At 54.7% G+C, this 16,738-nt stretch overlaps 3 protein-coding genes across 3 annotated transcripts; 2 read left to right on the plus strand and 1 right to left on the minus strand.

Annotated features, from left to right (window-relative positions):
- Window positions 1–7,812: 7,812 nt before the first annotated feature.
- BZA05DRAFT_341326 (cytochrome P450) lies at window positions 7,813–9,336 on the plus strand (the record flags this gene model as incomplete). Its single annotated transcript, XM_051481000.1, has 4 exons — window positions 7,813–7,930; window positions 7,999–8,775; window positions 8,831–9,103; window positions 9,179–9,336. 4 exons carry the CDS (start codon window positions 7,813–7,815, stop codon window positions 9,334–9,336), a joined length of 1,326 nt encoding a protein of 441 aa, XP_051337045.1.
- Window positions 9,337–10,137: 801 nt separating this feature from the next.
- Window positions 10,138–11,553, plus strand: BZA05DRAFT_405611 (polysaccharide lyase family 1 protein). Its single transcript, XM_051484416.1, has 3 exons — window positions 10,138–10,404; window positions 10,467–10,890; window positions 10,944–11,553. The coding sequence occupies exons 1-3, from the start codon at window positions 10,271–10,273 to the stop codon at window positions 11,520–11,522; spliced, it is 1,137 nt and encodes a 378-aa protein (XP_051337046.1). The 5' UTR covers window positions 10,138–10,270; the 3' UTR covers window positions 11,523–11,553.
- Window positions 11,554–13,259: 1,706 nt separating this feature from the next.
- On the minus strand, window positions 13,260–16,430 carry BZA05DRAFT_426642 (fungal-specific transcription factor domain-containing protein; the record flags this gene model as incomplete). The annotated part of the gene is made up of 5 exons (XM_051486023.1): window positions 13,260–13,730; window positions 13,764–14,248; window positions 14,321–15,510; window positions 15,676–16,185; window positions 16,246–16,430. 5 exons carry the CDS (start codon window positions 16,428–16,430, stop codon window positions 13,260–13,262), a joined length of 2,841 nt encoding a protein of 946 aa, XP_051337047.1.
- Between the last annotated feature and the right edge of the window lie 308 nt (window positions 16,431–16,738).

The raw sequence follows: 16,738 nt of genomic DNA on the forward strand, positions 1-16,738 counted from the left end.
GCGCCATATCTCGCGGGCAAAAATCTTCGCGAGATCCTCGGCTATCTTTCCATCCTTAGGTAGGGGGATGAAATGCGCCATCTTGGTGAAGCGGTCGACGACCACCCATAGCTGGTCGCATCCGTTGGATTCCGGTAGGTCGGTAATGAAGTCCATGGCTATTGATTGCCATGGGGTGTATGGTAACTCGAGGGGATTGAGTAGTCCATACGGCTGGTGCCTTGTTGCTTTGTCCTTCTGACACTGCGCGCAACTCCGGACGAAGTCTATAATCTGCTCGTCCATCTTTGGCCACCAGAAATTGCGTCGGATAAGTTCGATAGTCTTGTCCTGGCCCATATGCCCCGCGACTTTCGTATCGTGTTCCGACTCGAGGATGTGTCTGACGAGTTCCTTGTCGTCTGGTACCCATAGCCTTTCTTTCCTATACAGGCACCCCTCTTCCATCCTCAAAATCCTGGCCTTTCGACCCATCCTGCCGGAGTCCCTACTCTCGGCGGCCAGTTCCCAGGCCTTTCGGCCCTCCGACTCAGTGTCCTTCTGAGCCGCGTCCTCGTTCGTGTCCTTGATGCTGCTCAGAGCCTCCTGATACCCAGCATCTTCCTTTCCTGCCTTCCTGACCCAACCCAGAAATTCTTCATTCCACTTTGGCACGGGGATTGATTGTAGCCGAGTTGACGAAACCAGGAACACGGTGCTTTCGCCTCCGGTGCTGATTGATGAAACTCTCGAATCGTCGCCTGCAAAGTGTGATTTATGCAGGATCGTCGTAATCGGCTGATCTTCACCCCCCCCTTTTTCAGGGCGGTACTCCGGGCGCCTGGATAATGCGTCAGGCTTGCCGTTCTGGCTGCCGGGCCGGTAGTAGATTTTGAAGTCGATGCCAGCGAGTTCTTGTGCCCATCTCGCCTGCCGTCGATTGAGTACTTTCGTGGTTGTGAAGTACTCAAGGTTCTGGTGGTCGCTGTACACCTGGATCTGGTGTTTTGCTCCCTCAAGGTATTGCCGCCAGCGTTTGAAAGAGTCTACTATCGCGAGTAGTTCCTTATCGTGAATCTCAAAGTTGATTTCGGCTGGGGTAAACTTTCTTGAGTGGAACGCAACTGGGTGTAACTTCCCATCCTCTGTCCTTTGAGACAGGACCGCGCCCAACGCGAAGTCCGAAGCGTCGGATTCCAGCACGACAGGTAATTCTGGGTTGAAGTGCTCGAGAATCGGTGCCGTGGTGAACCTAGACTTCAGCTCCTCGAAGGCCAGTTCCATCTCCGCTGTCCATCTCCAATCCTTCCCTTTTTCTTTTGTGCTCTCGGTCAAGGGTCTCGTGATCTTTGAGAAATCCTTGATGAAGCGCCTGTAAAAATTGGCGAACCCAAGAAAGGCTTGTACTTCCTTCAGGGACCGCGGCGCCTCCCACGAGAGCACAGATTCCACCTTGTCCTTAGCCATCTCAATTCCATCTTGGGATATCACGTATCCTAGGAACTCGACTCTCCCTGTCGACCAGACACACTTCTCTGGTGAGATTGCCAACTTATTTTCTTCCAACCTCCTTAGTACCTCGATGACTATCTTGTCATGCTCCTCGTGCGTCTTCGCATAGATGAGGAGGTCATCGATGTACGCGACCAGTCCCAGGTCCAACATATCCCGAAATATGTGGTTAATCATGTCCTGAAACGTCGCTGGAGCGTTGGTCAGCCCAAACGGCATGACCAAAAACTCAAACAGTCCGTATCGACAGCGGAAAGCCGTCTTCCACTCGTCACCTTCCTTGATGCGGATAAGGTGATAGCCATTCTTCAGATCAATCTTGGTGAAGACTTTCGCACCCCTGACTCGGTCTTGCAACTCTGCCATGATCGGGAGTGGGTAGCGATTGGCTACGGTAATCTTGTTGATACCGCGATAGTCGACACACAATCGGAGACCCCTGCCGTGCGCCTTTGGTACAAATAATATCAGCGCCCCGGCTGGTGATTTGGATCTTCGAATCTTGCCTGTCTGGAGCATCTCCTTGAGCCACTCCCTGAGGGCCTCAAGTTCTTTCTCTGACAGGGCATAGATAGGACCCCATGGAGGAGTCTCTCCTTCCTTGAGATCGATTGCGTGGTCGTAGGACTTGTGGTCGGGAAGCTTATCGGCTGCTTCCTTGCTCATGATGTTGGCATATCGTCTGAACTTCTCCGGAAGCAGATTCATGGGTGGATCTGATTCCGGCCCAGCTGAGACGTATCCAATAATGCGAGCCTCCGAATTGTGAATGACAGACGTGTCAAGTTCCATCGGAAAGCTGGTTGCTTGTTACAAGGTGCATTGTTCCTTGCATCGGGTGCTGGTGAAGCGAATTTTCTGTGCTTCATTCTTCCACAACCCTGTCGGTTCATGCTTAGCCATCCACCAATACGGGAGGTAGGCATCGCAGTCGTCCAAGGGAGCCACTTCGAAGGTTTTGTTGGTGTAGTGCCTCCGGTGTTGAAGGAGCATCGGCATTGTATAATATTCCCCGGCTCCTTCCACTATGGTTCCGTGGAAGTCCTTGATTTCCACCGGCTTGGGTCGTTGAATGAGGGGCAACCCAAGTTCTCGTGCAAGGCTTCGTTTGATGATCGGAATGGCACATCCTGTGTCAAGGAGTACTCGGATCCGTCGTCGCTTGTGCTCAGACCAGAGGAGCATCATTTCTATGATTGGTCGTGGTCCGCTGACAGGTTTTGGGGGCTCACACCCTGAGGCGCTCGGCGCGGTTGGACTCGTAGAAATAGGTCGGTCCGTCCGTCTTCGCTTATCTCTGGATTCGCTGTCGATATCCTGAGGCCGTGGTCTCTTCGTTCCGCAAACATATACACCTGGCCGTCCAGTCTGCGGAGTGCTGGGGCCGCTCAAAAATCCTCCGGCTCACTCTCATTCCCTTCCCAGAATGGAGGCGCCTCCGTCATTGCTTCATCCTCCACCACAACCGCCGCAGCCTTGTGTTGCTTGGACCTCGGTCGAGTGGGTTCGGCATCCTGGGTGTCCCGCTTTCTCTTTGTCACGGATGACACCTTTGGACTTTCGGGGAGTTCGGTACCCGCGACTGTTTTTCTGGCGTAGCATTGGAAGGTTCGGTGGCCGTCTCGTCCGCAACGCCAACAGTCGCACTTGGATGCTTTGTGGGCATCGATCTCCTTCTGGGGAACCCCTACCAGAGCCTCCTTTGCTCCTGCGTAGATGTCCCCTTCCCTTGTCCTTCCCTTCCTGACTCCTGTTGCTTCCTTGGCTTTTCGGCCCTCCGGGGACTCCCCGCTTTCCTTGCGGCCCCCGGGGTCTCTTCCCTTTCCTTGGCCCTGCCGGCCGTTGCCAGGTCCCTTCCGGTCGCCGCCGGAACCCTGGCTACCCGATCCCCCTTTCCTCATTGCCCTTGCCTTTTTCAGCGCGTCCCGTCGTTCCACATGGTTGCCAGCCCTGAGCACCGTTTCCAGGAAGTCTTCATCGTCTTCGTAGGGTTCGGTGTGCTGGTTGAAGCACATATCCACGATGTCGGTAGTCATGGCCTGGTTGACTATGTCTTGTAGCGGTTCGCCGGTGGCGCGAGCGATCATGTTGAGCGATTGGAAGGAGGTCATGTAAGCCTGAATGTCTCCTTTGTATTCGAGGGCCCACATCCTTCTTAATGCGTTCGCTCCTTCCTGCGTGTCGCGGTACGCCTCCTTGAGTGCCTCTTGGTACGCCTGCCAGGTATCTTCCAAGTGTAGCTGTCTCAGGCTTTTTCGACGGGCCTGATGCCATTCTGCCGCTGTCCCTTCCAGTCGGGATCCCACCCACGCTATCTTCTGCTGCTCATTTGTCTCTGGGTGGAACTCAAGATATTCTTCAACTGAGTCCCACCATGGACGGAAGGCTGTTCTTTGCTTGCCATCGAACGGCTTGGGCTCTTTCATTTTAAGCTTGATGGCCCTCGGGTTCGATGCGGAGACGGCAGCAGCGATGATCCGAGCGAAGCGACTCTCTTCGTCTTCGTCGTCTTCTCTTGGTAGCGGAGCGTGTCGGTGACGGGGCGGCGAACGACGCGGCAAGGGGATGGAATCGTCATCATCCGATGGTTCCTCATCCGAGGGATCACCTCCAAGGTTAGTCACCGGACGTCTTGGGGGTGGAGGAGGAGGGGACATTCCTGCACCTGCCGGAGTTTCCCTTGTTGCTGACCTTTCTGCCCGCGATCCTCCTCTTGGGGTAGTGTTTACCCACTCCGGGGCCTTTTCCTTCGCCTTCCCTGTCCTTACCTCTACAGCCTTCAATTTTTTCTCCGCTCGAGCGATTTTTTCCTTGATTCGCTGTTGCTCCTTGTAGAGGTATTCTGCCTTCTCTTCCTGTTTCCCTGCCCAAATTTCCACGTTGCGGTTGTACACCGCTTGCTCCCTGCGTTGTTCGACTTGCGCCGTTTCGAGGAACACGATGGCGTCTTGTAGCCGAGCGTTTGCGACGCTTTGCAACTCGCGGTTGTCTTCGTCTTTCTGGTTACGTTCTCGAATGACTGCCCATACGTCGCTGCTCAGGGCGTGCGTCGCGTTCGCTACCGTTGACAGCTCGGTTCGAAGCCATTCTGCATTCATTTCGGCATTGTGAGCGTAGAGGTTGTACACATACTTGACCCCATCGCAGAGTTGTTCGTAGTTCCTTCTGATTTCCTGCTTTCGGGAGTCCTCTTCGTTGAACTTCTGATCGCATGCTTGGTAAAGCTGGCGCAGGTCTCTTTGTGCCGTTTGGTATTGGTGGTTCATCAGCCTGAGCCAGGCTGCCGGGTTTCGTACTTCGACGGTTTCGGATGCTTGCGGGATGCTAACGAGCGCATTGCTCAGGGTCTGAGGAAGTTCGAGGCGGAGCATGTCGAGGTTTGAGGAGGACATTTTCGATAGAAATCGGTGACTGTAACCTTAAGATTATAGTGTGAGACTGGGACGGGTTTGTGTCGTCGGAGTCTATAGTAAAATCGAGGATAGAATAAAAGTCAGGGATTTCGATAATTCACAACGGAATAATCTTAAGGGTGTTTGTTCGATGGCTTTGTTCGGTGCGATGATTGTAGTTTGTTCGGTTGCCCGCTCGGTTCGACTTATAGTCGTCCCGATCCTCAGCACGTGATTCCTCTAGAGTGCGGCCTAACGTAGCTCCGTTGCTTCCTTTGCATCGGAGTTCCGCGGCCTAGCCTTGAGTCGTCGTCAGCTCTCTTCGGATAGTCTTCTCGACTAGGCAGGTGGTAAACACCACGCGCCCAAGATAGATCGGAGTTTCCGAGCAATTATCTCCCTCATGCGCCGGCAGAGTTCTTCGCTCGAAGTTGTCTGCCCCCATCGGTCGATGTTCGATTCTCTCGTCATAACAGTTTTTCCCTGGATCGGAGTTCCTACTGCGGGGCCCTATGAACGGAGATCTCAAAGTCCTCTGGACTGTTATCCCGATCTCCCGCATCTCCGATCACTGTCTAGACTCTGGAATCCGTTTGCTCCCTCCTTCCTATCTTGTCCTCGATCGCTTCTAACTATCCTTTCGGCTCGCAACTCTATTCTAATCACCCGAATTATCTAATCACATCTCTTGCGACCGTCGTGTCCTCCGATAGCTATCGGAGTGACACACACACGCCCATGGTCATTTTCAGGTTGTGGAAAAAAGTGGAGGATTTTCTATATAAACGGACCATTGCCCCTCTGTATTTAGTTCTTCACGCAACAACTTGTTAATCCAACAACCGTTACCTCTGTCCCTGCCTCGGCTGCCGCCTGTGCCGTAGTCCTTATCCCTGCCTCTGTTCTCAGTTGCCGTTTCCACTGAGGTCTGCCTTGCCTTGTCCTCTGCACCTTTCTTGCCTCTGCCGAAACTAGTACTTGATCACCCGCCCGGCTTCGCTACCTGGAGCCTTGCTGGACCGTAACGTTACAATTGGGGTGTCACAATCTGTTACCCTGAACCTGCACTTGAACCCGAACTTAAGCCCAAGCTGTTTCTGCCAAACTCGCTACTTGGAGCCCAACCTGACTGTGTCCAGTTACATTGTGCATGAGTGCATGTTATGTGAAGTTTGACACCACCACAACATGTGTTCTCCTAGTAGCACAAGGTCACCCGAGCACTCTTTCCTGAATATTGGCTTGGATCCGCAATATCAGGTATGTTGTGAGGTGTTGTGTCAGAAATATACAACATCCGGGACCTACCCACTCCGGCGTGACTTTTTTGTGCAAATCGAACAGCCAGCAAAGTGACTTCCAGCACGGCCAATTTTCTCGCAGGTATTTGGTGCTACCCCAAACCCGCAATTGATTTCAGGCAGTGGCGGCAGGAATGCTGTGCAGCAAGATGTGAGGATAAGGGATATCCAGTGGTTAGGATGACTTCTTAACGTATGTCTTGGAAAAAGGAAAGTTAACATGAGAGGGAATTCCAAAATAAAGAAGAGGAGAAAAAAGATGCGAGAGGCAAGGTGGGACAGAGAAGGTTTTTGTCGGCAACCCTACTGAGGCCTACTTTACGCTTAAGAAAAGAGTATGTCCTTTGCCGCCAGGGGTAGGTTGCCTAGATTCAATCATCAATGAGGTTACATAGAGTAGTATCTTCAGTGTCCACAACGACATCGCATTCACCCGTCCCGCCCACGACATCTCGGCCGGTATTTTTTCTTTCTCTTTGCTGAAACGCCACAAAATCTACATCCCACCTCTGGCGTAGGTACTCTATCGATAAGAGCACGGATTTCATCTATTGATCGCCTCGGAGGTTCGGACACAATTACTGGGCTACAAGTAGGTACCTGCGAGTATCTTTCGAGTACCAAGGAGCAGTGTATCCAACCTGGTATTCCGTGCACTAGAGGTGGTTTACGTGCACGGGCCACGGAATCTGTAGGGCACCATCATGGTCGTTCTACATAGGTACCTTCATTGAGGGATTGTTGCGGTGTATTCGAATAATCCTGCCAAAGAGAATCCTCTAGGTATCTGTGTTCTCAAGGGACTATTAGCTTACTTGTATCGACTGGTATTCTGGAGGGGGTTTGTTTCTCGATGAGTCAAGTTTGCATCGTAGTTATACCTTACACACGAGCAGCGATCCTGAGGAGTCGTCCGTGGCCCCGACGACCAAGGAGAATTTTTCGCAGCCATGCGCGACGTAGGGCTACAGGCGAGCGCGAATCACGTAAGAGACACCGGTAGGCGCGACACAATGGGTGATCGTCGTTACCTAAGGATTGTTTTTGGAACCGCACCAAGTCGGTTTGCAGAGTCATAATTCGACCGATGATTGGAATTCTGACCGCATGCTTTTGGGCATCGTGTTTAAACCCTTTCGAGCCTTTCCCATCCAAGACTATTGGCTGCGATGCTCGCTGCCTGAAAGAAGGGACGGCTGAGATGGCTTGGCCGTTCTTTTGCGCCATCGATAAAGTCCCATTCTCCTCTGACTCAAGAAACCTCACCGACCCTATTGCGTGTATCGATCGCGGCGACAGACAATGGACGAACCACTCCTCCGCCCGGCCACAACGACGGCGACGGCGACGCCTCGCGGACTCGTCATTCCAGCAGCCCTCACATTCCTCCTCGCACTGTTCGTGGTGCGGTACGTGGTAGGGGAGAGTAAGCGGGTAAGACCAGCCCCTTTGCACCACTGGACCAAGCAGGGAAAAGACGAATCTCAATGACCTTCCTTTAGGTCCGTTTCGTCGATGGCCGAAAGTGTCAAGACCCGCCGATGCGCCAGGAACCGTTCTACACGTTCGGCCTTCGTGGACAGCTCCGAACGGTCAGAGCGTCGCTTGCGCAGGGTCTACCCCCGCGCATGGTCCGCGCCTGCGATGAGCTCGGCGACACTTGGGGCTACAAGCTGTTCGGCACCCGGACTATTATCACACGTGATCCCCGGAACATCCAGGCAATGCTGGCGACGCAGTTTGACGGTACGTTCGTTCGTTCGACGCATGCGGTGCGGTGCCGTGTAGGGCGCGGCGTGCTAAATTTCATGCAGATTACAAGCTGGCGACGGATCGCGATGCTATGCATCAGCTTTTGGGCACCAAGGGAATCTTCACACAGAACGGTCAAGGCTGGAAGAACAGCCGTGCTCTGCTCCGCCCCAACTTCGACAGAGCGCAAGTGGCGGAACTCGATAGGCTCGAGCTCTTCTTCGAGCAGATGCACCGGAGGATTGAGGCCGTGGCCGGAGAGAATCGATGCGTCGAGATGCAGGAGCTGTACAAGAAGCTCACAATGGATTCCTCTTCGGATTTTCTGGTCGGCAGTCCCGTCGGCTCGCTTTTCCCCGATGCGGACGATAAGGGTGGGGTGTCGTCGCAGACGTTCTCCGAGGCTTTCGATGTAGCTGAGGTCACCATTGCGACACGATGGGCGCTCAGTAACCTCTACTGGCTCTATAGCCCTAAGCGATTCAGGGTTGCGTGTGCGGCTGTTCGTGGAATGATCCGAGGTTATGTGGTCGAGTCGCTTCAGGTGCGAGCCGAAAAGAAGAAGGGACAGAATCGCTACGTGTTCTTGGATGCCCTGGCCGACACTACTCAGGAGCCACAGGTTCTTCAGGATCAGGTGCTCAGCGTCTTGCTCGCCGGCCGCGATACCACATCCGCGTTGCTATCTTGGACTACGCTCTGCCTCTCGAGACACCCAGCGGTGCAGAACAAGCTGCGTGCGGCGATCGCAGCCACTGTTGGAGTTGGGGCTTCCGCAAAGATCCCCACCCAAGAAGAGCTGAGAAGTATCACTTATCTCAAGTGGGTTCTGAACGAAGGTGATCAAACCCCCCACCGCCGTCGCTGTCGTGCCTTCGCATCTAACAGAAACAGTCCTCCGTTGTTATCCGCCACTGCACGCAAACACCCGCTGCGCTCGAGTCCCCACCACCCTGCCGTACGGCGGAGGCCTCGACGGCAACAGTCCCATCTCGCTCATGCCCAACGAGAAAGTCGTGTACTCCTCCTTCTGTTTGCAGCGTCGCAAGGACCTCTACGGCGAAGATGCGGATGAGTTTAGACCCGAGCGGTGGGGAGAAGAAAAGATACGGAAAATTGGATGGGCTTATATTCCGTTCAATGGAGGTCCTCGCACCTGTCTTGGCCGTAAGTGGTCCCGCCGCTCCGTGTTTCTCCTACTTACACCCGACGCATCCGCTCACTGACTATGGTTTTGCAAAGAGCAATTGGCTTTGACCCACGCTTCTTACTTCCTCACGAGGCTACTGCAGACGTACGACGTGCTCGAAGAGGACCCGGAGTTTGAGGGCCTAGACATCAAGTACGACAGCAAGATCAATATGTCTTCCGGGCGTGGTGTCCACGTGAAGCTCGCGTAGGAAGAATACCTACATACAGTTTGTATGGAGTACATATGTACCTACAGTTCGCATAGAGTACCTACAGTCTGTATAGAGTACCTACAGTCCGAATAGAGTAATCTGAATGTGGGGTATGAGGGGTATACCGAAGGAAATATATGTCGCAACTGTCAACCGAACGGAGTTATTTCCTTGGAAGTTCGTCAGATCCGTGCGTGCTTCTAACCGAGTGATGATGAGTGAGTACTGCCTTCCATCCGGGCCCGCCATCATGGTAACGACCCAATTCCACCCCCTCCACATCAACCCCGAAAGGCCGAACCGTTCCCGGAAGTTCCGGAAACACCGCCGCGGTACTTCAATTCAGCTGGAATGTGGAGGAGCATGTGCCTGGGATGTTTAGGCGGAATTGACAGCTGCCTGGTCACGGTATTAGCCGCGCATAATCCCGTGAGCGAGCGAAAACAATGGGTAAGTGGTTACGGGTTTTGAGTAGAGTATGGAGTCGGACTAGCGGCTATTGCCCTTCCACGGTGCTAAGGAAAGAAGCAGAACCCCCGCAACGCCCATACAGGGCCCTACGACGCGTGGCGACTACTATACCGTATGGAATTCTCCGAAAGTACGGGGTGCAGATGCATCTATCTCATCTTATGACAGCTGCGGTAGTACCTACTCTACTCTAGTCTACAGCTCGCCATTAGCATCAGACGGTCCATGCTGTAGGTATAGTATCGTCATACGATGGGTATGTTACCAACTTACCACCTATATAAACGGCCACGACCTCACTCCGTTTCCGTTTTCTTTTTCTCCACTCCTCAGCCAGCTCAGCGCCTTCACTTCCGATTTACATTCTTTCCAATACTTACATTCATTCTTTCACAGCGAGTCTGTTCATTCATTCGGTCGTCTCAAAACACCTAGAACTTCACCTGCAACGCATAACAATATGCGTCTCGTATTCCTCTTCATCTCCCTGCCCGCCCTGGCACTCGCCCAGGTGACGGGCTCCGCACCCGGTTTCGCAACCGGTACTACCGGTGGAGGCAGTGCTACGCCGCAGTACCCCGCCAGCATCGCCGAGTACGCCCTCCATCCATCTCGCATTTTCCAAAGGGCACGATTACTGACAATGGGTGAAACAGGCTCAAGTCCTGGCTCGCGGACTCGACCGCCCGTGTGATCATGCTGAACAAGGAGTACAACTTCCTGACGTCGGCGGGCACGACCACCGCGACCGGTTGCCGTCCCAGCTCCAACACCTGCCCCAACGCGGGCGGGCAGGACGCCATCAACGGCGCCAACTGGTGCACCAGCGGCGGCTATCCGAGTGTCTCGGTCACCTACGACACCGCGGCCCTGACCCCGCTCGTCGTCAACAGCAACAAGTCGCTCGTCGGCGTCGGCAGCGCCGGTGTCATCCGCGGTATCGGTCTCAGGATGGCAAACGGCGTCCAGAACGTCATCGTCCAGAACGTTCACATCACCCAGCTCAACCCGCAGTACATCTGGGGTGGTGATGCGATCACCCTCGTCGGCACTGACAAGATCTGGATCGACCACTGCAAGGTAACCACCCCCGCTCCTCCTCCCCCGCTGTCCTAGCTAACAAGAAAACATAGTTCTCCCTCATCGGTCGCCAGATGATTGTCACCGGCTACGACGCGGCCAAGCGCGTCTCGATCACCAACAACGAGTTCGACGGGCAGACCTCGTGGTCCGCCACCTGCAACGGCCAGCACTACTGGACCCTCCTCTTCCTCGGCGCCGCGGACAAGATCACGATGGCCGGCAACTACCTGCACCACGTCTCCGGACGCGCGCCCAAGGTCGGCGGCAGCGGCGACATCACCTTGCACGCGGTCAACAACTACTTCTACAACATTGGCGGGCACTCGTTCGACGTGTCTACCGGCGGCAACGTGCTGATGGAGGGTAACGTGTTCGAGTCCGTCACGACTCCCATCACCACCGCTAGCAAGACCGGTGGTGGAACTATCTACAACGCTGGAGGATCCACCTGCTCCACTTACATCGGTCGCTCTTGCCAGGCGAACTCCGTCTCCAGCTCTGGTACCTTCGATGGTTATGGAAGCACCTCCGCCATGGCCGGCTTCTCCGGCTACACCGTACACCCTGCTGTGGCCGCTAGCGGTGTCAAGGCCAGTGTTGTCTCCAACGCCGGTATTGGAAAGATCTAAGCGATCGTGGCTTCGAGTGGAGGAAAAAGGGGGGGCGGGGGTGATGGTGAGGGGGGGAGGTGTAAGCGAGAGAGTTGTGCAGTGGTTGTATGTATCTAGTTGAAGGAGGTGGAGGAATAGGAGTTGAAGGCGGAGGCGGAGGAGGGGAATAGCCCACTGAGTGGGCATAATCCATTATCCATCTATATTCGCGCACTTATCGCACTTATCGCACTTATCGCTTGCAAGTTGCAAATTGTAATCTCTACCTCTACCGAGGGACAAAAAAACCTTACCATACCCGCGGGCCCGATCTTCCGGTCATTCGCAGATATAGCATATAGTGTACTGTATATATGCAGAATCTCAATCTGTGCCATGGTGCGATAGTGAACAGTGCACACCGCATCGTCGAAGAAAGGTACAAGAGGTCCAGGATCGGGGAAACGGAAAGTGTACATACTTTTGCATACCCCGCCGCGGACCCGCGGCCGAGTACCGAGTACCGGATGATGATGCAGCCTTTATCATATCTTCTCACCCGGGGTATCCATCTTTTTTTTGAGTTTTTGCTTTACGGCTCATGCGAAGTTGGTCGCTGACACGAGCTATTCACCTTCATCGCGGCAATAGAGAGGATATCCCTCCCTCACCCCCAGGTTGGGATATTTCATTATGGCATCATCTTGATGGGTCGAATACTTTATGGTGCGACAACAGAGGACGAAAACGTAGGCAGTGAACAGTATAGTCATACCACCCGACTCTTATGTGCTGAGCCAAATGGGACGGACGGCTACCCACTATACGGTGCATACTTAGGTAACATGAGAACTTGAGTCAGTAAGTATATTAGTTGGTCGCCGACAGCCTGGCACGAGCCATTCATCCCGGGTTGGGATACCGTAAATATTCCATTTTTTTGATTCTGGATGGGTCGAATCGAATGCTTTATGGTGCAACGAGTCACGACAAAAGACAATAGACGAATACGAAAACGCAGTGGACAGTGTCGTATAGTCCTATGTACGAGCTGCACAGGCGAACGACTACCTACGGTGCATAGTTAATATGAGGAATTGAGTGGATATGAAGCCTCCGCAGCTCCAAGGCGAAACCCGCAGAACACGTACTTTCGCAACAGCGCGATTGAGGCACAACGAGTGATACACGAGTATACCTACTATATTCAACATCCATGAGTCCAAGCATTCCGCACCTCGATTCCTCTTCCCCTGTCTCGCCCATCATGCCCGTCAATTCAATTCGTAAACATACATCACACATACGTTAAATACACCCCCCCTCCCCCCGCCCCCTCAGCTGACTACATCCCAACATCTCAAGCCCGCACCCGCACGCAATCCAGTCCAACGCCCGCACAATCACAATCACAATCACCATTTCCTCAACCCAGTTACCAACCAGTTACCAACCATCCAAGCAATCAACCATCCATCTATCCAAAAAAGTAGGAAAATTATGTATGGCTGAAGCCGCCAATCCTAGTCAAAAAAGGAAATGGAAAGGAAGAGCAAATCGCACGCAATCCTTGCGCCATAGTATCACCCTCGAACCGTAGAGATGAATAAAACCCTCCCCCCACCTCCCGCCTCCCGCCGCCTCCACTTTGCTTTCCTTTTTATTCTTATTTACAACAAAAAGAAAAACAACAACCTCAACCCGATACCTAATTGATCGTCCTCGAGTGTTACGAAAGGGAAAGCATCACCTCATCACGCCCTATCACTCGCCTTACTACTCGCCACTCCCGAACCCCGTATTCGGGATCATGAAAAAGTCCATTCCGCCGCCGGCGGAGCTAGCCCTAGAGCTAGGCGCGCTAACCTCACTGACGGTTGTAGTTGCGGCGGTGGTGGCTGCGGCGGCGGAGGCAGCAGTGGCAGCCTGATACGCGGCGAAGCCCTTGGTGGTTTCCTCAGCCGCACGATGATACCTGCCCGCCTCACAGTCACGGCCGACCCTGCCGGCAGCCGCAGAGTGGTCGTCCGAGTAGCCCTCCTCGTCCATCTCGTCGTAGTCCTCTTCGCTGTCGTCGCCGTCCTCGTCAAGGACGTCGACATCGACGTCTTCCTCGTCGAGGACGTCATCGTCGTCGTCGCCCACGCTGCCGTCGTCGTTGGTGACGGGCGAGAGCTGGCCGCGGGCGTGTTGCACCACCTCCATGGTCCCGGTGCTGCGCCAGCCCGGTGGGGGCTGTGGCGGGGGCTGCGATAAGTCCACGCCGCTGGCGCCGCCAACTCCCATGCCGAGGCCGAAGTGCTCGCCGCTGCCAACGGTGCTCTGGTAGCCTTGCACGGTGCCGACTAGGGGCCCACGTTTCTTCCACTGTTCCTGCTGCAGGTAGCCGGCGCTGGCATCTAGCACGCCCACGGCGAATTCCATGAAGTCGGCGCCGCGGCTGGAAACACGCAGTGTCCAGCGGTACTCCGAGAGGCGGGCCTTGTAGAAGTCCGCCTCCTGTATCGAGGGCGACGTGGCCCACAGGAGAGAGCCGAAAGTGCCAATGAGAGCAAAGTTGACTTTGGAGGAAAAGAACCAGAACGACTGCAGGTGCTCCGGTTTGAGACGGTTCACGAAATCCATGGCTGATATCAAGCGGGTTTTTGCGGCGGACCGGCAGATGTGCAGCAGGTACGGGTCGACCTGCGTGGATACGCTGAGAGTGCGCAGGATCTGTCGGTGCAGAGTTATCTCGGTGGCAAAGTAGGCGAGATGTAGGGAGCCTGTGTCGTGAGGGGGCACATTAGGAGGTATCTCTTGAAATTATTCACCAGAGGAAAAAGAGGAGACAGTACCAGTGGACGATAATCGCCTAGTTCTCGTAGTCGCATCCATTCGCAGGCACTCGGGCAACTTGATGAACCACTCCTTGAGCCGTATCTGAATCGGTTTCGCGCGCTCCAGCACCTTCTGGATGCCTCCCCGTGCCGCGAATCCCATCTGTGCGTCCACCGTGAAGAACGTCTCCAACACGTCCGCCATCAACCCCGACAGTTGGATCATCTGCTCGAACAACATTCTCCCCTTCTCCACCTCTTGCGACCCATCTTCCTCGTCATCCTTTCTCTCCTGTTTGATCCCATCCGGCGACGGCCACGAGTCGGGGAAATCTTCGGGTTCGACCGGTCGTACCGCCCAATTCGCTTTCGCGATGTGCGACGGCCGACCATGCGTTAGCGCACCCCACTTGTCCTGCATGAACAGACCCCACGCCAATCGTTTCCGCAGTCCCTTCTCCCACCTGGGAATCTTCCAGCTGGAGCAGTTGAGGTGCAGACCGAGTTCCTGCCCGACGGCCACCAGCTGCGCCGTGAACGGCCACGCCGACCCCTTCATCTCCTCGTTCCTCTGCAGTAGCAGTAGGCCCGCTTGCACGGTCGACAGCTTGGGCCGGTTGATGACATCAGCCATCGTTTTCGTCGCCAGCTTCTCGAGCACCGACACATCCGGTTTCGGTAGCGCGGCGAGTTCGCGGTCGTAGCTCCACCAATGCAGAGCGAGAATGTAGACGGCGGCGAGGAGCGGCGGCGAAAACTCGCGATGGGTGCGCGCATACTTTTCGAGGAACACGCGCTTGTGAAGGATGGGAAAGCTGGGATGCACGATGCGGAAGTATAGGTTCAGCAGCTTTTCGCCGTGCGGCGAGACGACCCTCTCGATCTTGTCCAGGTCCTCGTAGATCTCCGAGTGATTCGGCGTCGGCTCGTCGGGGTACAGGGTGAAGGTGGTTTCCGCGCACACCCGGCGAAACGAGGTGACCTTGGAAAGGGTCGAGAGGGCGTATTCATCTTTAGTATCGATCGGGCACAGGTCGATCAGACACTGTTCGTATTCCGCGGTCGGGCCGATCAGGTGCGAATGACGATTGCCTTGCAGGCCGAGGGTGTTGTAGAGGGAATTATTGGGATGCGCCGAGTAATCGGTGATGGGAGGAGCATCGCGAATCGGTTTCGACCGCCGCGGAGATGTCGGAGATGTATTGCGACTTCTTCTCGGATTAAGTTATCAGCCACCCACGTCGCCAGTGTAGGAGAAAGTGGGGAGGTGGGGGTGTGCAGTGCAGATTGTACAACTCGAGATCTCAGGCGAGAAACAAAAATTAAAACAATTAAAACCCAATTTAATAAAAAATCTCGGAAAAAAAAGAAACACACGCACAAGCACAACACAGACGCACACATACCGCTTCTTGCCATTGCCATTGGAACCGCTCTCGTCTCCGGGTGCTGCACTCTCGCGCACCAATCGCCGTTTTCGAGGTTGCGGACTTTGCACGAACGTGCATTCTTGGCTGTGGAATTGGCAGAGCACGCATTTATCGGCGCCCTCGTTCATGACGCAACGCGACTTCCGTCGGCGGCATGCATCGCACGGTCGCTCTTTCCGGCCCTTCGCGTAGGGTTGTCCCGTGCCAGCTGCTGGCGTTGCGCCGCCCGTCGGGGTGTTTGTACCATTGCTCGCCGCCGAAGCTTCTATCGCGTGAGCAGCCTTTGTTGCTGCTGCATTGGTAGTAGTGGTGGTGGTGGTTGTCGTATTAGTAGAGATTGAATTCGAGCGCGAGTGTGCCCTCGATGCGGGAGTCGTCGCTAATCCCGATTTCTGCGGAGTCGTTATCCGAGCGGCGACTGTCGCGATCGGGGTGGACGACGCGGTGCTGTTGCTGGCAGCGGGGGACGCGGCGGCGGCGGCTGCGGCTGCGATGGCATTGTGCGAGGTCGACGACGGCGATGAAGACGGGGCCGGGGCCGGGTCCGCTGTTATGAGCGTCGATAATGTGGTGGCGGCGGTTGTGGTTGTAGTGGTGGCAGCCGAAAATGTCGACGATATTGTCGAGGAGACGGAGGAAGCGGAGGAAGACGAGTACTTTGTAACGGACTCGGCGATCGTCGTGTCGGCGGAGTTCATTGCCGGAGGTCAGTGATCCGCAATCACGAGACGCAAAAACTATCGTGAACCCGGGGCAAGGGCAACGATGACGGCTGGTTGGACAGGCGGTACAACGCGGAGTATAGAGTAGCCTAAGTCTAACCACACAGGACGGGGGGGGTGGGGAGGATGGGAGGGCAGTACCGCACACAGCTGTGCTATTGTGAGTATAAATAAATAAATAAATAAAATACACAGGTACAGGAACACGCAATTCTCGTGCGGAATCCAACAGAGAGCAAGGAGAAATTGTCCAGCAGATGGAGTGGAAGTGATGGGAGAATTTA

The sequence above is a fragment of the Tricharina praecox genome (genome assembly GCF_024521635.1).
Source record: "Tricharina praecox strain CBS 144465 chromosome Unknown BZA05scaffold_22, whole genome shotgun sequence".
Classification (NCBI taxonomy): domain Eukaryota; kingdom Fungi; phylum Ascomycota; class Pezizomycetes; order Pezizales; family Pyronemataceae; genus Tricharina; species Tricharina praecox.